Below are 22,648 nucleotides of genomic sequence, written 5' to 3'. Positions count from 1 at the left end.
ATCTGTTTAATGACTTAATTATTATTAATAATTTGAGTTAGTAATCTCAATTTGCCTTGAATGTAAGAACTAGTGTTTCTTTTGCTGACTATAGGCTAATCCAGCCTGCTGCCTTAGGCCTAACACTTTCTAGCTTTTTTTTCCCTTGGACTTTTTTACACAAAATCTTCCAGAATCAAACTATTTCAATGTATAAATTACGGTAAGTCTCCTTTGTGTTGCTAGTGATACCTCTGAATCATGTTTACTGGTCATTTCAGGAGTATACTCACTGAAAACGGTGTGGAGTGGCATTTACTTGATATAACATAAATGTATAGAATTGTACTAAAGAAAAGATGACAGATTCTTAGACAATAAACTGATCTAATAACCACCAATTATGGGTGAGAATATCAATGGAGCGTTATAAAGATATATATAGAGAGAAATAGTGATTTATGCAATTGTTGATTGCAGTAATTAGAGCTCTCCTGTGTTGCTTTAGCAGAGATGAAGTACAGAAGGATCTTTGCAGGCTGTTATCAAAACCAGTAGGGAGAGCAGTGAGTCCACTGGAAAGAGCAAAGGACATAAATCCTTATGCGTCTTCTGTGAATTACAGTGATGAGCTTTCCTGGTCCTGTTTATGAGCACAAATACCAGGTGAAACAAAATAATGCAGCACTTCGCTTGTTGGCTTTGTAAAATAAAAATGTAGGGGGAAAAAAAGTAAAAAATAAAATAAAATAATAATAATTAAAAAAATCAACTCTAGGACTGAACTGACATAACTTTTCATCAAATAATGTGGTGAATATATCTAAACTCAGTTGGATAAATGTACATAGACATACTTCTCTAAAATGATGAAACTTGTCTAGCTTTTAGGGATTATGCAAGGACTCTTCAAAGAGTTTGATGATTTCATGCAGACCATTCTGAACAGGGCAACCCAAAGGCTTCTTAAATTTATATCTAAAAAATAATTAGTAGTATCATCAAATATTGTTTTGAAAACATAAAGTCTATTTGGATTTTCTATGTATTTATAAACCTCTTTATCATGCATGTAGGAAAAGAGTCCCTTACTCAAACTGTGGTGAAGATGTATATTTTAGTGAATTGGAATTGAATTTCAAATTACTAATGAAATCTAAAATTTCATACAGCTCCAGAAATCATTGCAACTGGTGAATTGTCATTATGTTCCTTGAGGCTGATCTAATTTTTACACCTTCTTGGATTTGATGATTTGTACTTGAAAAATGATTTCAAAATGCTTTCACATTGTTTGACAGATGTATCTGACAGTGCCTCAGACAGCATAAGAGAAGATTTATTATGTCTTCTAAGATATTAGCTTAACTTTTTTGACTTAATATATCATCCTTCGGCTGTGTTTATGCTGTGCTGGGGTGCACGTATTCTAACTAGGAGTGACATAATTGAATGCAACAAATCTTCCAGATCTCCTTCGGCCCCTCAGTGGCCATGTTTCAATGCTTTGTTCCAGCATGATGTATGCAAATATACTTTTTGTAGGTAGTGGAGTGGCCATCCATACAAATTCTGTTTAAACTTAATTTAAATATCAAGAGCTATGGAATACTGGGGTGGTGCCACTGTACTGATAGACTGGATTTCATCTTAATAATCCCCAATAAGTTAGTCTTTCAGGTTTGGCAGTGTTGCTGCATTAAAATCTATTTCAACAAGCAGCTACTGCTGGATCTTCCTTTAAGAAGTTTCAGACAGGCCTTCCTCTTTACTTCCAACTGTTTGATTAAAGTACATCTGATTTATTTGTCACCCTGTCTCTGAATCATTATCACCAACTAGCTTTATGGTAATATTATACCATAAATTCTTGTGTGACTTTGTTGCTGTCATTGAAGAGACTGCTCCCTTTGTATGGTGCCAGAGATAAAGTACAAAATCAGTATAACATAGTGAATCACGTAGACCCCATACTGAGAAAGTATGCACCAGAGCCTACCCTCTCTCTATTTGTGTTGTAGGTTTTTACCTCTTCTATTCAAGCCTTTTGCACAGAAGAAGCATCCAGTGCCTTTTCATTCAGTCTATGCTTTCTAATACTGCTTATAAGAGTGAAGCATCCTGTTCATATACTTTGTTTCCACCTGTACTTTGCCTCAAATCAGTCAATTGTTATTTATATTTAAGTTTCTAGCCAAAGTGTTTAATTTTTGTAAAAGCATAGAGTATTTGGTATATTAAAAAATAAGTGCAGGAGCCTGCACATAAAACTAAAATGGTTTACCTCTGATATAACAGAGAGCACACGTTTCCGTTAATGGCATAGTAAGTGCTATCAGCTTTAGAGTGCATTAATTTGTTATGTTTGCAATGTTTGGAAACTAGGTGATGGAGATGTTTTAAGAACAAATTTCCTTTTAAGTCAAGCTAGAGTGGATTTCTAGGATATCTGAAATGGTGGAATTTCACAACACTGTGGATATAGAAATATTTTAATATAGAATATAAGTGTCATGTGAGCCAACAGAACCAGGCATCTGCGGCACACTGCAGACATCTAGCTCAGAAGTGCTCAGTTGTTGGCTGATTTAATAATGCTCCAGAGTGCTTTGTTAGCAAAGAAGCTATTCCCAGTGTTGGGGAGATCCATTCTTCTATTCTGTGCTTGTTGGGTGTAGAAATTTATTTGTGATTTATACAGCACTGTAAACATGATACTGGTTTGCTAATTAGCAGTAGTAATGTGGAAATTTTGAGCCAGGCCACTGGCTGAGTGTGAAACAGTATGAAAACTGACTTGCTGGCTCTGTGCTGACTTCTGAACTGTCAGGAACTTGTTTATTCCACCACTTGTCAAATATACTGTAGAAAACGTTTATGCATTTCTCGCAATAAAAAAGTTACAAAAATCTGTGAAAAGAACGTGTTAGAAATTTTTAGTTGAATGAAAGACAATTCTAGCTAGATATCTCAGTGGGCATGGTAGGACCTATGGAAAGTGCATAGATTCATCAGACAGAGGATGGGCATCTTCAGCAGGTGAATAGCAACAGTCTGTTTGCTGAATATTGCTGCATCAGCCATGGAAATGGTTTAGTTTTTTTCCCTGCTTTCTGAAATATTGAGCAGAAATGAAGCCTTCCTTTGGTGCAAACAGAATTACCAAACTTCAGTGCTGATGTTCTGTTTATTTTGCTGCATGAAGTCTGACCAGCTATTTAAGAGAAAAATGGGATTTGCATCAAACTGGAAATGCTACCATACTGTAGTAGGGTAAGGAAGAGGAAAGAAAACTCTGTGTTTCTGCTGCCATTAATACATGGCTAGGCAGATTACTTTTGCTGTCTTTCAGTTCACCTTGATTGTTCTGTCAGTAACAGGGCACTACTGTATCTGCTTTCCTACTGGTGAGGCTACTTTTGGTCTACTGCGGTGTAAATGTCAAGGTTATCACTTTCTCATCCAGTCCTTTTAAGCTCCTGGTTCACTGAACTGCTTCAGCATATGCTTAGCCAGGGCTTATGTCCAACAAGCATGAGTAGGTTCATTTAATTCTAAGAGGTTCCCTTATATATACCTACGCTTCAAGGCAAATTTGAAAGCCCTTCCATTTCCAAGAGCTTAGTGCTTCGATTGTGTTAAGGGTGCACTGTTAAACAAAATGCATGCAATGACCTCAATTATATCAACATATCTTACTGTCACTCAGTATAACGAGAAATAATTTCACTTAACTTTGCTGAGCCAGTTATTTTTCTCTATTAGTAGAGTTTTGCTTGAAGCTACCATGAAATTTTGAATTGTTCAAAGCTTTTTTTCTTGATTGCTGAAAAATTACTTTTGTTCCAAGAATTGCCAAGAATACAAAAATAAGATTAATTGTTCCCAGAAGGCTCTACAACTTATTTTAATTTTATTTTACAGGTACTTAAAAAGACAGCATTATTTGATATTAAGCATTTACGTTTTGTACTCCTAAGATGCTGATTCAATAGTAATATTGAATGAGGAAATATTAAATTGAATACTTGCATACAGATGCAGCTTAATCCATTCAGACATCAAGACCAAAAATGCAGTAAAGCTGTAGTTAAAATGGAAATGGCCTTGAGAATGTAAGGATAGGAAGATCCATTTATTTAAAGTCTTTTGTAATAAAAATGTTTACTGCTGTTTAAATAAAATGCTTGAATTCATCTAAGCATTATTAAACTAATGCTTTGGTTTACCTTGAAGTAGCATTCTACATAAACAGTAAAATTAAAACATAGGTCTTGGTGGCAAATCATTGTGTGAATATTTACATTGAAATTCTTGAATATATTACTTCTGTTAACTATGTACAGATCCTCCTGTTTCTTAGAGGGAATGGATTGTATGTGTACCTGCTGTGACAATAAAATAAGTAAAAGTGCATGGTTTGATTTGAATATTGTTGTAATTTACAAAAAGACGATATACAAATTTAAATATGTCTTTGTGGTCAGGAAATGACACTTTCTTAATTAGCACTTGGAAAAAAATAATACTCTATAACAATTTTGTTTTCATATATTTGCTATATCAATAATTTACTTTTTTTCTAGAAATCTGTCAGGGAATATTTTTTCAAGTCTCATGAATGGACTCTTCTCTGAGCTGCTAGCTCTGAAAGCGCTGTAAGTATGACTACTACTCTTCTGAAAGAGTCAAGAAAAACATTGCAATGAGCACAGTGTAGTTGAATTCAAAACAAATTATTTCTATCAATGCATTAGAAACAGAAAATATACAGTATTTTGTTACCAATATCTGTGTATGTGCTGAGAACTTGATGCAGCTCCTGACAAACCCACACTGGCAATCCTGAATGGCATCCATATTGATTCTATTCTACTTCATGATTTTCCATCTTTCCATGTTTGTATGCATTACATTGTGTGATAACTGAATATGCAAAAGCACTCGTGTTAAAAACTGTGTCTGGAACTATAATGACAGCTCTTGGCTATTTATATTAAATGCACCTTTCTCAGATTTAAAAGTGTATGTTGAGTGTTTCCATGATTGTCTACTTAAAGGAATTTTAGTAAGTAAATGTATGTTGCAGTGTGGCTTTTTATAGTACCACCTACTCACATATAAGTCAGTAGTCAGAAATACTGTTCTCAAATAAAAAATTCTTGCATAATGTTTTGAAAGACATCAGGAGTGTGGGACAATGTGCATTATTTGTCTCAGGGTATCTGTTTAATTACTTATACATCTATGTAGGTTTGATGTTAGAATTTGATAATCTGCATTTAAAAGACATTGAAAAAAGTTTGTTTATGAGAATTGCATGCGCACTATCTGTGTTCTTCCTTTGTTCTTCTAGGCATTTCAACACCGATTCACTCATTTGTGACTGTAATCTGAAATGGGTCTTACAATGGGCTAGAAATGCTTCAGTCCGAATTGCAGAGGAAACAGTGTGTGCTTACCCCAGTGCTTTACAAGGACTGTCATTTCGTAACCTGAAGGAAAACCAACTGATATGTGGTGAGTTGTACTGCTGTTTAACATCACCAATTGGAGTGGATTTGAAAGAAAAATGTTTTAAAAGTAGTAGTATTGCCCAAAAAAGTATTAATAACTCTGGCTTTCTTGTAGCAACAAGAAATTTAGGTACAATGTGCAGAAAATACAACTAAGATTAAAATAGAGTGGAAATACAATTTGCTTTTTCATCTTAAGATGTATGTATACTGAGAGAACACCGCTGTCCTGTCTACATTTCAGGTAACATATATTCATGACTTGAAACATTAATACATAATGGTAGCCCTACATTGCATATTGCATGAAACTGAGGTTTCCTCGAGGGATTTAGTGAATGCTGCTTTTAAGTTGTATCTTGGACACAAATGTCAGATTTTGTTCTTTTATTTTTCATTTTGTAAACCTGTTCTATACACTTCAGCACCTCTTTCTGAGGATGAATAGGCCTTCTACAGTGAGAGTTAGTTAGGCAAATTCTTTACATACAGATCTATAAGTGAATCGCTTTCTGAGATTTTCCACTGTAGCAAACATGACGGATATGGTGTGAAGAAGAAAACAGAAAACACAGACAAGTAAAGAAAATACATCTCTGGCTGAACATTGTATAGCATAGGACAGAGAAACATCATTAATGTAAAAGTTTCCCTACATAGAAAATATTCCTCCCTGTAACTGTGCTGGTGGGTTCCATAATCAGGAATATTATTTGTTGCATACTTCATTAATCAGAATCTTTGGATCTTTGACTTTCTTAATGACAGAAAGTTGCTGGGGTGGTGACTTTGCTAATGCCTTGTGGAAATGAAAGGGAAGTCACACTTTTGTTCCCATAACCACCAAAGGGATGATCTGTGTTACCACTTTTCTAGCAGAAAAGTAACTTGTTACTGTTCTAGCAGAATGGAGATCAGGGTCAACTGGAGTCATAACAAAAGAAGTGGTTTTAACAATGGCCAATAGAAACGTTTACAAGTTGTGAGAGAAGTAAAAAGCTGTGAACCATAGGTCATTCAGTGGCTGAATTGTTAAGGAAGCACAGATACCCAGCTAGAAAGAAAGAAGGAATGAGTGAAAGGGTGAGAAGTTTCCAGTAGCCTGCATTAGTGATCATTTGAAAGTCTGTAATTCCTCCCAAATATCCAGCTACCACTTTATAGAGACCCAGCATGGGCATCTTCATAGAGATCCATTTCCCAGCAGGAAAAGTGCTGCTCCTGAAAATACTGGAACGATCAGAAGAACCAATTAAGGACTGCTAATTGGTATTTCCAGGTTGCCAATGAATATGAGCCTGCAAATTTTACAGATGAAATGAAACAGCAGTTTCTCAGAATGTCATACTTTAATTCCTAATAGGACTCCCTAGCACACCTCTGATACAGAATTTATAATACTCATCTAGCTCTTACCACTATTTATTATGTCCAGAACACTTGACAGGATTTGTAATGACTGCCAATAACTTGACACCGCTTTTAATATCCGTAGAGAGCTTCCTGTTGATTATATGTGCAAGTGTTCCACCAGCTCTGTAGTGCCTGCCAGGTGCTTCATGGTGCTCATAATGTCTGTTGAGCAGCTCATGGTGCCCACAACAGTAAGCAATTTCATAGTCAGTAGATTAATTTGTATTTAGGCGTAATAGAAGCCTCTCTGGGACTAAAATAATAACAACTATTGGGAATGTTTACTGAGTAATGTGTGTTGAAATATGTGTACAGCTAGTCAGATGAAGCACATCTTAAAGAATACATTAAGAAGTGGTTTATAGATTGAAAAGTGCCCATGAACATCTTCCATACTGCCAAAAGTTTAAACTTAAATTTACTTATCTTTGTTCTATATGCTAGAAGAGCTCATGAGGTATCATTGTCATAGGATGGAAAAAAAAAAATTGAAAGGGAAAAAAAATTAGAAGGGAAAAGGCAAAAATCTTCACAGGGGAAAATGAACCAAAAAGTCAAAATATGTGACAGGGAATGAAGGGGCAACTAGACAGTAAGAATTTCTGAGTAGCTACAGGGGATAGTTTACCATGAGCTGTTTACATCTGTTTTGTGTTTTTGTGAGAGATTAAATAATCTTTCAAATTTCTTCCTGACAAATCCTTCTCATACGTCTGATAACTGAAGGTAGCCAAAGAAGGCACCCATTCGGCGGTTAGAAAAGTGCTTTTGGGATTTTTATGAAAGTTAATCTAATTAATGGCACAGTTTGGAATTCATGAGAATCTACTTCCGTATTTCATTAACAGCATGTAAGAACTACTTAAATCTTCTTTAACAAAAATCTGCAACTCTCAGAAATGTGCCATAAAGCAATTTTTGACAGAGTTGGAAATAAAGCTGAAAAGTTGTTCGATGATAAAAGATAGTTTTTTAGTCTTGTACTTAAACATGAGGAACTGCAGTGAGTTCATAACAGTATGGACAGAATATAGTTCTGAAAAACGATTATGAAATTGGCTTCATGTGGTGCCTTGTTACTGTTTCTCCATGACTCCAAATAAAACTTACTCAATTTACAGGAGGAAAATTTCATTTTCATGAATACCTGAATGCAGTGCTGCATTCAAATTCCACCTGAGGTCTGAGAGTATTCTGTTTATTTTTTTCTTGTGCTCATTGTCAGAGTTTAATTCCATAGGCCATATTTTTCACTCAGCGAAGACTTGTATGAGTTTCTGTCTTAATGGGATTACAAAAGATAGTTGTTAAAGGGAGTTTAACTATTCACACAGATGAGTGAAATACTAGACTTTATTTTCTGTCTCAGAGTTACATTGATACTACTGAGCTAACAGTTTCAAGTAGTAACAGTTCATTTGTTCTGCAAATTACAGCTGTCAATGTAATGCAGAACATTGATGTTTGGAAAAGTACTGACTTCTTCTCTCTGTATGTTAGATTTTATGTAAAGTTTAGAAAATAGTTCACAAAATACCAGTTTTGGAACAGATAACTGCTTCTCATGTAGATCTTCTACAAATTAACGTACTGCTTTTTACTTGTAGCTTTTTTCTACAATTGGAGTCATTCTATCACCTTTTTTAACAAAAAAAAATTGCTTAAAAGTAAGATATATCTCTATATTTAAGAAATATGTTGAATGCATTTTGATACAATAACATATTGTTTTGCAATTTCTGTGTACCAAGTGAAAAATAAAGTGCACGTATTCTGTTCTTAATATCAATAGCTTTTCAGGTTTATCCTAATCTTTGCCATCATATTGTTGTCTTGACTATTTACAAAGCAGGTAAGTTAAACGACCTAGGTCATCGGTTTATAGAATGGTTTGGGTTGAGAAGAGCCTTAAAGACAATCTAGTTGCAACAACCCTACCATGAGCAGGAGCACCCCTCACTAGACCATGTTGCCCAAAGGTCCCTCTAACTTGGCCCTGAACACTTCAGAGATGGGGCATATTTAGCCAACCTGTTCCAGTGCCTCACCACCCTTACAGTAAAGAATTTCTACCTAATATCTAACATAAATCTCTCCCCTTTTAGTTTAAAACCATTACCTATTTCTACATTCTCTGATCAAGTTTCTTCCCATCATTCCTGTAGGCCGCCTCTTGGTACTGGAGAGAATTACCTCCCTTGATCTGCTAGGTTTTCTTTCGATGCAGCCCAGGATATTATTGACTAAATCCAGTATCTTCTCAGGAAGTTTAAGTGTAGAGTTGTCTAGATTTTTTTCAAAAGTCATGTTGCTCTACTTGACTAGATGGTTTGATACATATACATCCACATCACTACATCGCAGCATTTTCAGACAAATTTTATTGAATTGCTTCAGCAATAGATCGTAGGACAAAACTTAAAAGAAGATCTAAGATACAGCATGATTTATTAGCCTATACTGCATGCATCATTGAAAAAGGAGGCAAATATAATCTCAAATGTTATATATGTTCATTTTGAGATATACTCTCAGGGGAAAATATGATGGAAACAGTACATGTAAAGCACAGAGTAAGGGCTAACATTGCAGCTGAGTCACTTTCCTTTCTTTTATTAACATGGATGAGACAGCATCTGTCTTAATTCTCATCTACCTTCGCAGGGGTAGGTTGGCATCCCTGGGTTCAGGAGGCTTTTTTTTTCAGACACCATGGGTATCCAGAAACTGTTTTTGAATTCTGATAGTTCTCAGAGTGCTCCATGTTAATAAAATTCAAATGTAGAGCATTTCACTCAACTTAGAGGGATTGGTACAGTGTGCTGCTTTGAAAGTATGCATTATGAAAAACTGTGTATTCTACCTATAGTAGAGTGTCCTTTGGTTGCAGTGAATAGAATCATAACTGTATACACTAAACTTAAATCTTTGATACTCAAATAGGACTTTCACTATGGTTAACAGGGAATGAGTACTCCAAATTCAGAATTGTTTTATCTATTTGAGATCTTTATGATTCAGATTCTAGCATGCCTAAGGGCTCTGTCTACTGAGAAAAATGTTAACAAAGAAAAAGATAAAAATCCGTAATACTGAGAATAGAGGTGAGACAGAGTGGAAGATAGCTGTAAGTTGTGAATTTCCAAGAGTTTGAATTACTACTCAGTCTCTGAATTCTGTAAGGTACCTTAGCTTAAAATGTTATCTCGGTTATTGTGAGTCATAAAATCTGATTGAAATGTCCTTTTTTTTTTTTTTTTTTTTGCATAGTAGGATCCCTAATTATGCGGGATACTTCTAGGAGAGGGATACAACTCAAAAGGATACAATCATTTCCCTTGTGTTCTGTTTCTCAGTTCAAGAAGTGTTTTGTGGGAAAGATAAATATTGAGTGGGGATAGGATACAGTTGTTAGGGCATTGTTTGTACTTAAACAGCTCCTTATGTTTTGTAGCTTTCCTCACTTCACTGAGAATTCATCCTCTGAAGCAGAGTCAGGTTAAAATATAAGTACTTTCTGCTTGGATGCCCTGTACCTGCTCACTTTGAAACTGGCAGAAAGGGGGGGGGGGGGGAGGGAAGTGCACATTTTTATTCTTTAAATACTTTTCCAACATGTGCTCTTAGAACTTTCTTGACCATTTTAACTTCTTACAATGAAATTTTTTACATCTAGTATGTATTTCTCAGACTTGAATATCACCAAAACATTAAGGCATATTTCTCTTGGGCCATATACAGCTCCCTGGTATATTTTCATAAATATCTTTTTTTTTTTTTCTCCAGTCTTGCCTAAGATAAGTCCAAAGATTCAAGACCTTTTAGATCAATTACAGCAATGCCAGTGGGAGAAAGAATAAACATTTTCCTTTAGATACATACTGTATAAAGCACTTTTTTTTCCTTAAGATACAGTATGGCTTTAACTGCTTTCTCAGCAGTGGTGAGAAACAGTTGAATACCAATGTTTTATAACCTATGAATGTTGAAATATCCTTAGAATTTTACCTGATGTGCTTGCACATCATTTTCCCTTCATCCCTAACAAAATCTGCTTCCTCCATGTAATGGGGAGAATTTTGAGAGAGACATGTGCTTTTAAAATGTCAAAAATAGAAATTGGGAAATTTTATTTTTGAATGGGTACTTTTTCAGCATTTGAATTTAAGCCTGAAATCAAGAGAATGCATTTAAGCCTCATTCTGCATCAGCTTTTAGGAACAGCCAAATATTTTGCGCCAGGGATGCTGACAGAAAAATGAGATTTGAAATTACTTTTCCAGATGGTGGCAAAAATATATTATCTATATTGCCACAGGAGTCTTAACATAATCATGTGTATCTGTATGTAGATTGTTTTTAGAAGTCTTCTCTCTCACATGGATTATATTGAATAACCAAATACTGGCTGAGTGTTAACAAGCTATGTTTCTTCATTTGTTCCTCTCAGTGTACACAAAACATCTTTTTAGCATCATTTGTTATTTACTTAAACTTAGGGATAGGCTTGAGATTATTGTTTCACCCATTTCTTTCTTCATTTACACGCCATTCTTACTACATTAAGACAATGTAAATATTGAACTGTGGATTTTATTCAGTATATAGTAACTGACTAAACTCGAAATCTCAAGTACAAAGAATGATGGATTAATTATTGAGATTTAGAACCCAACCCTGCAGTTTCTTGACAGCCTACGGATAGTCTTGCTGCATTCATGCAAAGCATCATTCTCTTCAAGAGCATGCAGGATCAAGACCTCAGCTTCAATTCTGGAGGGAGGGCCTAATCATACGAACAGGTTTAATGATTTTTAAATAGGAATACGCGCATTATTAACCTTTCACAGGATTAGGTTTTGCAAGATATAGATAATGCTACAATTATAGTTAAATCCTCTTACAATTCGATTCTGCAGTGTTAGGATTTTCTTTAATAAGAAAATATGGATAGTAATAATCTGTCTATAAATCAAATAACGTGATCATAAATTTTGAATCTTTCAAAGGCTGATGTGGTAGATTAATGTTCTGTCTAAGGTAAGTGAACCATTTTATGTATCCAAGTTCTCAATGGATAACCATTAGATAGCATGAAACCAATAAAGCTCTAACCTTTTGGCTCCAAACTGTAGATTTCTCATCTAAATGTGATCATTCTCAAACTGGGGGAAAAAAATAGACAACTTTAAATTTAATATTAGACATTATTACCTAATTTGGTGATGATTTAGAACACTGCTGAGAAGATGAATAGTATTTAAAAATACAAAATATCAATAATAGAAGCATTACAAGAGTAATTAACAAATTTAAAGGATGAGATTTTACTACAACGTGATTTTTTTTGCATCTCTACTCACACATGAAAATGTAGTTCAGTTGAGTCCTTCACCACAGAAATCCTGCTGATACAGATGCTGGAAATGTATATAATTTGTTTCTTTCCCAAGCTTGCTCTTAAATTATATCAGTATTTATTGATGTACAGTTCTATCTGATTTTCTACATTTTCTTTGCTGGCTTGTTCCAAAAAGCAAGTGAAATACTGAATGAAAAATGTAACTAAAAGGTATTGAGGAGAATATTAGTGAAATAAACCTTTTCCAGTCTTCTAAACTCACACCCCCAGAGACTTGACAGGCCATCTCCAAAACATAATTGCTCTTGAACAAACTAGTGGTAAGACAACTGGCCTTGGAGTAGAATATATGTTATTGAATCTTCATAAGGCAACATATAGATGAAAATATGGGGTTTAATTCTACCATAATGATTTCTAGGTAAAAAGATACAAATCTCTGTTAAATCCATGTTAACACTGTCCATTTAACAGCACCGATTGCAATTCGTTATAATTAATCTTATTTCTTTTCGTAGAAAATTTCCATATAAAGCAACCATCCTTACATCCTCTGTTATAATTAGGAAGATTGGATTCTGGTGATATTTCACATTTTTATAGCACTTTCCATGTATGTCACTTCTCTAAAACATATAAAGATGCCCGTAGAGAGCTGCGATTACTGGCACCGTCATCTGTGCTGAGAGGAGTTTGGAAATGAAAACCTTCATACCATGACTGTGGCAAGTCCTTCAACATAACTGTTGCTTCTTCTGCATCTTGTGTGATTTTTACCTATCATTGTTGTCCAGCAGTCTTGAAAGATACAGGGGTACTCATGTTGCCTGATGGGCTGTGCAATTAGGGACAATCACTGCTGTTCTTGGGACATTTCTGCTGCTTCCTTGGTCTAAGTAATGATAAGAAAATAGAGAGAAAGTGGTGAGTGGTGCTTAAGGTTTGAAAAGATGAGTGCTATCACTGCAATTCCCAGACAGATAAAGGTAATCAATGTATTTTGTAGAGCTAAGTGCGTTATTGCTGCCTCCACTCAGCCATTTTTACTAACTGTAAGGTGCAATGAATGTACATAGCTGCCAGCTTGCTTGCCATGAGGACAATTTGAGTAATCAAAATTAGCTTTCTAGCAATGGCTTCTGACTCTTGCCAGTGGAGGAATTTGTGTTGATGCATCTTTCAATGCTGTAGTTGCTAATATATCACAGTCTTCAAGTTTTAGGTTGTGGCAGACATTCAAATGTTTCAACTTCTCCCCAGCATGCAAAGTAAAAGGCTTCTGGGATGAATTAAAAATACAGAACTGAAAAATGGCAGTAGGTGTATTTGACAAGGAAGATATTAATGATGAGAAGAACTCTGTCATTCTTGTAAATTTCTGCTAGGTATGCCAACACAAGACTTGGGCTTCATTTTGCATGCACACAGATAATATTTTTGATTAGTTGATTAATTGAACTGTAATCTTGAATTTCCTTGTGGAAACTTTTCAAGTAGCTGTTGCCATTTTACATATTAATGTTACATTTGGCACTTTTATTATATGCTATTAAGTGAAATCTGCTACCTCTGTATTTCTACCTATGAAGTAAATCACTGCTATCATCAGCAAGTAAGAGTGTTTTTCCACTGCTCTCTCATTTGAAATGCTTGTAATGGACACACCACCTATCAGTCCCTAGACCTAGTGCCAAACTGATAATTTATTTTCACAAGGGCTTATCAATCTGGTGTAAAGTTGTGTAGAGACAGGTGGGTTACATGACTGGACTTGTCACCCACCTGCTGAGTGCTGGCTGAAACCTTCATGACTTGCTAAGTCATGCTGAGCAAGGAGTTTGAATCACACATTTTTCAGATCAACCTTCCTTAGGTTTTATGCAGGTATAACTTCTTTTAATTAAGTAAGTCTGAGAAGTTTTGAAATGCAAGTACTTCTCCTGAGGCTGTCATCCTCAAAGCTATGAGTGTAGCCCTTCTTGGCATGACTTTAATCTTCTGTTCTGCTGATATGGGGTGTATTTATGAGGTGAGCTAACCCAGATAACTGAAGGACCAGCAGCAGTGAACTGTGACAGCCTGGACTTGCTGTAGCTAACTCAGCACAAATCCTGGGACTGCTGTGTCTGTTCAGGTTCCTGCAGAAGCATCTGTGTTCATAATAGTGCCCCAGTCCACTGACTGCCATGCGTGTTCAAAAGACATAGATTCATTCTCTCTTTCTCTCTTTCTCATTGATGAATTAATGGAATTTCACAGGAATAAACTGTAATGTAAAATGTGTAACTGAAAATAACAGTATTCTTGTGGGAAGTCTTAGGTTAGTAGCTGTTGGGTGTGGTTTTTTTTTCCAATTATATTTTAGCATTTCAGTGTACCTCTTAGCATTGCAAACTAAGCTGAAAGATAAGATTTAATTCAAAATGCGAAATGCGTCTCCTTGATGTAGTGGTTGGCAACCTTGCTCATGGCAGGGGTTTTGGAGCTCAGTGATCTTGAAGTATCCATTCCAAACTAAGGCATTCTATGATTCCTGCCTGGAAAACATGTATGTATGTAGGTGGAAGGGACCATTAGAATGGTGTGGAATGTGACTTGCCTAGCCAGCTTTATGAAGTTGGTGGGAATAAGAAGCTATTGTACAAATGGGAGCTCTACTTGTTTTCTGTGGTGGGTGATGCATGAATATGGATCAAAGCCTTCTTGTCCCAAGCCCAAAAGACTAATCTCATTTAGTTGTGTTTAATACATGTTGGCATATGTATTTTCTTCATATTAAGTTAAAACTGAAACCAGGCAAAGCTTTTATTAAAACTGAAGCTTGGCTCCATTTGTTTATTCATTCTTGACTTCCTTGGCTTATGGGATGGTCTGTGGCATTCTGCACCAAAATCTGCAATATGGAATTGGCATTTATGTACTGGCACCTCTCCTTTTTGGCAGAACTGGCCCTCAGAGCAATTAAAATAATTCTGTTGCTCTGGGTTCTTTTTCAGTTCTGTTCAATAAATATCAACAGATGTAATTTGCTTCGTCAGCAACTCAAATTTTTAAATAATGTTTATCAGTTTGTTTTTCTTCATTTTCATCTGTCCTTTTTATTGGACCTGTTCTTTCATTTTGTCCTCACTTCCAGCTTCTCCCCACTGTGCTTTCCATGCACATTGCTTTCCTGCTGAGATTGTATACAAATATTAGAGCTCTAACTCTCACTTTTGTCAGCAGGATGTGCTGCACTCTGTAGGCGTGCTCAATTCAAATAAAAAGCCCATTGGCAATACAACAAATCAAGTGATTAACAAGAAACAAAATGCCAACCTTTTTTTTTTTTTTCCTCTTTTCTCTCGTTCCAAATGCTCGTAGTGCACTTTAGCAAACTGATTTCCTACCGAGAGGCAGAAGTCAATGGTATATCCTGGCATATGTGAATTGTGATACTGCATAGATGCGGAGGCAGCCTGGAGAGACTGTGGAATTTCCTATTTCTTAACATGTAAATGCTGCCAGTATGGACAAAGCCAGTTAATGAAGGCCACAAAATGTATAGCATAGAACTGTGTACTGAATGCTCTAGTGTGGTAACGAGGATGGTTGCTCTTAGGAGCTGTTTAGCTTTGCGGGCTATTCTGTATACAGGAGAAAATGCAACATACCTTGAGGTGGGACGTGGTTTCATTGTCTGTGTTCCTGTCTCCGCTATCCTGTGTTGGTTATTCTGGCTAAACCAGCCAATTTTCTGTAGTTTTTGATGTAGTCCTATTGCATGAGCCAGCTTTTGAGTTTCCATAATTTTTTGATCATTAAAACAGGAAACAGTTTCCATTCATTATAGGTGAGTATTCAAATGTGATCATATAATGTAACCAAAGTGCAGATTAGATGTGCATTAGTACATCTCCACTGTATCTATAGAAACATTTGTCTTGCATATGTATCCAGTGATAGCAGTGATCCCCTCACTTTCCATATTTTCAAATGAACAGAAAAGGCAAAATTATAAGGAAAATCAAGCTATTATTAAAATCTCAAAATGTTAATTGAAAGGAAAAAAGCATGAAGTATTTGAAGTGTGTACATCATAAATTGTTCTATAAAGTTACTAAAGGAATACACATTGGAACATATCCTTAGAGATTTGGTATAGCTTGTTACCTTTCTGTTTTAGCTAATGGTAATTAAAATCATTTCTATTTTCTTTTTCAACTTTCTGCATATTATTGGGACACTGAATGAGTAAAAATGTGCACAGATGTAGTCTCTATGAGAAGTATTCTTAGGTAATGTTCAGTTTCAGTGGTATCTGTGCAACATGATTCCTCTTCCGTGTGCCTTCAATGTTCTAGTCTAGAGCTAATCTGAAATGCAAGATGTGATAGCATAAAGAATAGGGCCTTCAGTCAACAAAAACCTTTTCTGCTGAGGAATGAGAGAGAAAGAAAAAGGTGTAATTACTGTAATGATGGGTTAGACCTTTAGATTCATGCTGCAATCAGTGATTCCTGTGGTGCTCTGCTGCAATCATGGTTCAGTGCTGACTGGAGAGACAAGACAGGTGAAGACTGTAAAACACTTCAGCAGCTGTTGGTTTAAATGCCCATAGGAGATTCACACCTCTCATTTGCTGTTGGTGCTGACTCCGGACTTGAGGGCAGCAGAGTGGATCAGCTTGGAAGGAGAATCTTGGAAAAAATAATTAAATACAACTTCATAAATTAATCCTTTCTCTCCAAAAAAACAAAAACAAACAAAAAAAAAAAACCAAAAAAACCAAAAACAACAACAAAAACCAACAAAAAACAATAGAAAACTGCAAATTATTTTAAATCTTATGAGACAGTTGTATTTGTATTTACGTATACATAATAGCCTCAGAATTTACAGATATTTAGTTGGCATTAATCTCCTAATCAAAGAGAAAATTTCTGTTGCAGAAGCTGTTATATTTCAAAAGTGCTGTCAAATCAATGCCAAAATCATTCCAAATACTTGGAGAATCTCTGCCTTTCTTACTTCTTTATCTTCATTGAAGCCTGAGAATTTATGTACAGCATTCGTAAATACTTTTATTTTAATGATGAATTTAAAGGCTTGTAGAATTATGGATTTAAAATAAGTATGCATTTCCAGCAGATGCTGATGAAACTATGCAATCATTTTATAGCCATTCAGGATAAAGGGTATTGGCCCTAATCCCGAAACTCGTATTTGTGCAATTAATCCTCGTCTCTGTGAGCTGTCTCTGAAGTCAACTGGAACTTTTGCGTGAGTAATAGTTGCAGAATCAGCCTCAGTCATTTAAGTGATGATTACCCCTTTAGAATAACTGAAGATTAACTCTGGCAATCATTTTGTGATAGACATGCAGATGTTTTGTAGAAGTATTCAAATGCACCTTCCATCCACAGAAATTGTATGAGTTTTACTTTGAAAGTGAGCTTTCAGCATTATTTGTGCAAACCGAGTATGTACATTCCAAAAGGATTCAGGCGGTCAGAAAGACATTCTATCCTAATGATTAGCCGAAGCACATTATCTTCACTTTGCCTCTTTGTTGGTACTTGTATGATTTGTAAGGAAAGAGCAGATGAGTAGATTGCTGATGTCATTGATGTTAATAATTTTCTTCGTTTTGATACGCTGCAATGAAAAAAGAAGTTTCATTTGCTTCTATTAATTTTGAAAATCTGCATAGAACATTCATACTCAATTTCTGAGTTTGGTCTGACTCCCAGGGCTGAGCAAGAGAAGTGATAACCAGCTATAATGGCAGAGAAAAATTTGCAGCTGGTGTTACATGACATCCCCACATCAGGCAACTTATGTAGTTTGACTTAATATATATATATGCTGATAAGATAGTTTGCATTATTACTGTTTTGTAGCCTCATAACACAATGTGACACTCCATACTTGAGAGAAAACTTATGTTTGACGTAATACAATATTGTCAAGTTAAAAATGAGAGATGTATTAATGAAAAGTATTTGATTCCTCTGAGTTCTGTATACTGCTCTTGTAGTTATGACAGTGTGTTTAATTTTCTGGACTCTGTTTTCATTTTCTTTGGTTTGGGATATTTGAATGTAACCAGGATAAACAGAACATTCAGTTAATTTCTGACTGCAGACAATAACTTTTGCTTATATTCTGTACTTGACTTCATAATAAAGATTGTAGTGTTTTGGAGACAGGGGTAGTCTCAGTCTTCAAGTAAAAATGTCTAATGTAAATCACCAAGCCTGTAACTGTTATGAGTGGAGTAGTAATCTGGTTTACTTTCTCTTCTTTTATTTAGTTGTCCAGCATCATATAAAAATATTATGTTTCAAGAAAATTGTAGTAATGTATCCATACAGGCAAAAGCAGATCTATGTGCAAGTGAAGAGTGATATCTGAAGCATGCCCTTTACAGTCAGAGCAGGCTTACAACATTTTAGTAGATAGCAGTAAGTCCCTTAATCCTCTGTGTGCTCTGCCAGGCAGCAATATCACGAATTCGGTCATGCACAAATCCTGCGTATTATGCTGGCCAGCATTCCTGCTCTATAAAAAAGTGAAATGATCCCTCTCGCTGTTTATTCAAAGTAGGTGATGAACATGCTATTTAACATTTAAATGCCCTCAAAGTATTGGGAGCCCAAAGCTATATTTATAAATGCAACATCTCACGATTTGACTGTTCCAAAGACAATATTTGGATGATATAAAGAAGTGTGTTAGAGTGGGATGCTGAGTAAAGGAGGACGCTATAAGTTGCCTACAATTTTTAGCAGTGATAGAACCAGTGATTATGGCTTGCATTCTGATTAAGTACATATATATGTATGTTACGGGAAACAGAGGATTTTAAGCAGGAAGTTGAAGATAAGATAGTAAGCAGTGAAATGGGAAAAAAGAGGTTAAAGTATTTGTTGGAAAAATAGATGGTTGAGATAGTCACTAGTGGTGGAAATGTGAAAGGGTGACCTTTCAGCTGACAGCCCTGTAGGCTGGATAGATATTGATGATGAGACATCTTTAAATGAAATAAGAAAAACAAGGGGGAAGAAGGCATAGCTTAAAAATTCACTTTTCTCATCAAGTTAGAGGGGTTTCCAAGATGCAGAACTGTAGGCAGGTATTGTGCCTAAGATCAGGTTGCAGTAATATAGTTAAAAAGTCACCCAGGCTCATTCAATTCTTTTGGTATTGTAGGCTGAAGTGAAAAGGCTATGTTTTAGGAATTATTGTGCAGGTTCTCCATAGTAGCATCTTCCGCAAGCACATATGTGGGTCCTTTGCATTTTTATTGCCACTAGAATTTTTATATGATGATAACGGAGTATCAGAGGGGATAATTTTCCTACTTAAAGTGTCTGTATCAGAAAAAGAGAAGATATGGTTTTCCTTTATTCCTTATTATCCTATAAAAACATGATCTACTGTTGTTTCTTTAGTTGTGGACTGTCTGTTTCAATACCTTTCCTAGAATGCTCCTTTTCAATGATCTGCTGTCAATTTAAAGAAATCATATTAATTGAACAAAGCATAGAAAATATTTTACAGAAATAGATTCTTTCAGAATCTGGAAGTAAAAAGTGAAAGAAAGAAATACCTTTTAGAGATTCATTATTAAGGGATGTAGCCTTCAATTCCTGCTAAGGCTGTAAAATTAATGGACTACCAGTAGTCTCAAAAATGCATATGCCTTCCAAACTTACAGTGCTCTTTATTTTTTTAATTGACCTTACAAATTTGGGTATGTGATGATAGCAGATGTTTTTCATAAGCCTCTGATTAGAATAAGAATATGCAGTATTCTGAGAGTATTTCTGGGGGAAGGGCAGGAGAGAAAAGGTTCAGAAAAAAAGGTGATGAAAAGTACTGCACTATCAAATAATAAAAAAGAGATTTAGATAAATATTTAATCTTGATTTAAACATCTAGAAAATGAAGATGACTTGTGGAAGAGGCAGAAGGAAGAAGGGACAATGAAATAAGAAATAATGATGGTTGAACTTGAGAGCAAAGTTTACCATCCGTTATTAGCCTTATCAGTATCCAAATCCCAGGCACATGAGATAGTTTAGGCTCTCTGGAGTGGCTGAATTTTTCAGTGGCAATTTCATCCTACGACAGTGAAGTGTCTTGTAAATGTTAATTGTGCCTCAATTGATAGGTGTATCTTCTTTAATCAGAAGACTGATTTTTGTCTGTATAGCTCTGCAGTAAAGATTATGCTTTGAGCAGAAGGTGAGACTGAAGGATCTCAAGATGTCCTTTCCAATCTCAACTGTTCTGTGAACTGTTCTGTGAAACACATTTTCTGTAGACAATCTAGTAATCCTGTAACATTGATCTCATGCTAATGCAAAATCTGATTCCTAGGATTGACATCATCATCAGAGTTATATATTTTATATTAGTATATTTTATAAGTTTTATATTAGTATTTTAATAATGAGATTTAGAAAGCTAGAATTGTATACAATTAGTACACTTTATTCATAAGAGGAAAAAATAATTTTGAGAGTTTTTTTCTCTTTACATTTGTTGGCTTTCTCTGCAGCTGGACCTCTGGAGCTTCCTCTTTTTGAGCTGATCCCCTCACAAAGACAAGTGGTTTTTCATGGAGACCGCTTGCCCTTTCAGTGTACTGCAACCTACGTTGACAAAACTACCCAAGTACATTGGTACCATGCTGGTCGACTTATTGAAACAGATGAAGAGAGTGGCATATTTGTGGAGGACAGCATCATTCATGACTGTTGTTTAATTACACGGTAATGTATAAACATCTTTTGTATTATTCAGACTGGTTGACAAGGTGAACAGATGTAAGGCTAGAAATAAGCCTCTTTAAAACATACATCAAAAGATGTTTTGTTTGAAGTAAATCAATTGTGTGCTTGAATGTTAACACACACACGTATAGATCTTTCTTGGCTATGAGTGGATGTGTTTGCAAGCTGAATTTCCTGTGTGTATGTATCCAGATTTGAGCAAATGTAGGTTTGAGATGGATAAGAACAGAATTTCTTACACACTAAGAAATGTTGAAAAAGCATATCACTACAGCTTCAGCAGCATACTGACCTACAGCCATTTAATGGTTGAATTGTGACCCATTTGTGAAGAATTAATAATTTGAAAGACTTGGATTATTTTTTGTAGGTGCCAGTATATCAGATACCATATTCATTTAGCTAGGTAACCTCAGTTTTGATTCTTATTAAATTTTTTCTCAAATTCAGTGATTCATTATCCTTGAACCTCTGTGTCCTTGAGAGACAGAAATACACAGATCTACAGAAAGCTTTGCTGATGTGAAAAATGAGAAGAGAAATGAAGTAGGATAGGCTTCCTTAAAAAGAAGTAACAACTAATATAACGTTATTTGTTAATAGCCATATTGTTCTAGTTTTGCTTTGGTTTTTCCCTTTTAAATCTTGTTTATTAAATTACTGTACATTTTTATATTAATTTTTAGTTTTCATTATAGAGTCTGGGCTTGTCACTAAAAACTGCTCAACTGTTGTGGACATCCTTTTGTCATCTGCCAATTTCCATCACTGACCAAAAAAGTCAGATTCTGTATATAAGGTGGAGTGAAAATAGTTATGCTAATTAGCTCTTTTTTTCACTCAGTTACTCTCTGTTAATATGATTGACCTGCAATGCTTCTGAACTATCAAATGAAAGTTATGAAGGGAGTCAAATTAATTCCTCTCCACTGGGATCTTCCAGTCTTACTGATTTTAATTTTGTCTGCTCACTGGGTATTTGACCCCTTTTGGAGTGGATCAAGACACATGGATCTGACCTAATCTAACAACTACTGCATTTTTTTTTAATATTGATGTGTAGGACTGTAGTGGATAAAAGAAAAAGATTTTCAGACCAATTTGTATGGTAATGCCAACTGCATGAGCTATTATATGAGCCAAGTAACTTAAGTGTGTTCCTTTTATATCTACAATATTGCAATTAAAAGACATACTGCTAATCACCTCAACTGAATTTTATTTTGCATTATGTAAGTGATTTGTAGAGAGAATACTGATATATTGTAGTAAATGTCTCAAAATGTTCAATATTTTTCAAAATTGATATCCCCTTAAAAAGTTAACTTTAGAAGTTGCTTGACCCAATGTTACTTTATATTGGTTAATTTTAGTCAGACTAAGAAATAGAAATCCTTGTCCTCCTTAGCAATGTTTAAATAAGAATTAATGATCTGCTACCTACATCATTTACTGTGCTATTAAATAGATGAACTCAATAATCATGTTGCAGTCTACACTGGGGCCAAGCATTCAGAATGAATATCCTCTAGATACATCATACCAGTTGCTGTTATAGACTGGAAAATTTGACTCCACCAAGGTATGTGATATAC

The 22,648-nt window shown here is 35.3% G+C and overlaps 1 protein-coding gene across 1 annotated transcript in view; it reads left to right on the top strand.

The window, feature by feature from the left end:
• Nucleotides 1-22,648, top strand: part of ADGRA1 (adhesion G protein-coupled receptor A1) — a 254,109-nt gene that overhangs the window by 99,954 nt on the left and 131,507 nt on the right. The window contains exons 5-7 of the mRNA XM_040702834.2: nucleotides 4,566-4,637; nucleotides 5,336-5,499; nucleotides 20,819-21,032. Of these exons, the coding sequence (XP_040558768.1) occupies nucleotides 4,566-4,637; nucleotides 5,336-5,499; nucleotides 20,819-21,032 (450 nt within the window). The remainder of the gene's footprint in view (nucleotides 1-4,565; nucleotides 4,638-5,335; nucleotides 5,500-20,818; nucleotides 21,033-22,648) is intronic.

This window comes from Gallus gallus, chromosome 6 (genome assembly GCF_016699485.2).
Source record: "Gallus gallus isolate bGalGal1 chromosome 6, bGalGal1.mat.broiler.GRCg7b, whole genome shotgun sequence".
NCBI classification, from domain to species: domain Eukaryota; kingdom Metazoa; phylum Chordata; class Aves; order Galliformes; family Phasianidae; genus Gallus; species Gallus gallus.
Note: the sequence above shows the minus strand (reverse complement) of the source record. Positions and strands in the feature narration are given on the sequence as shown.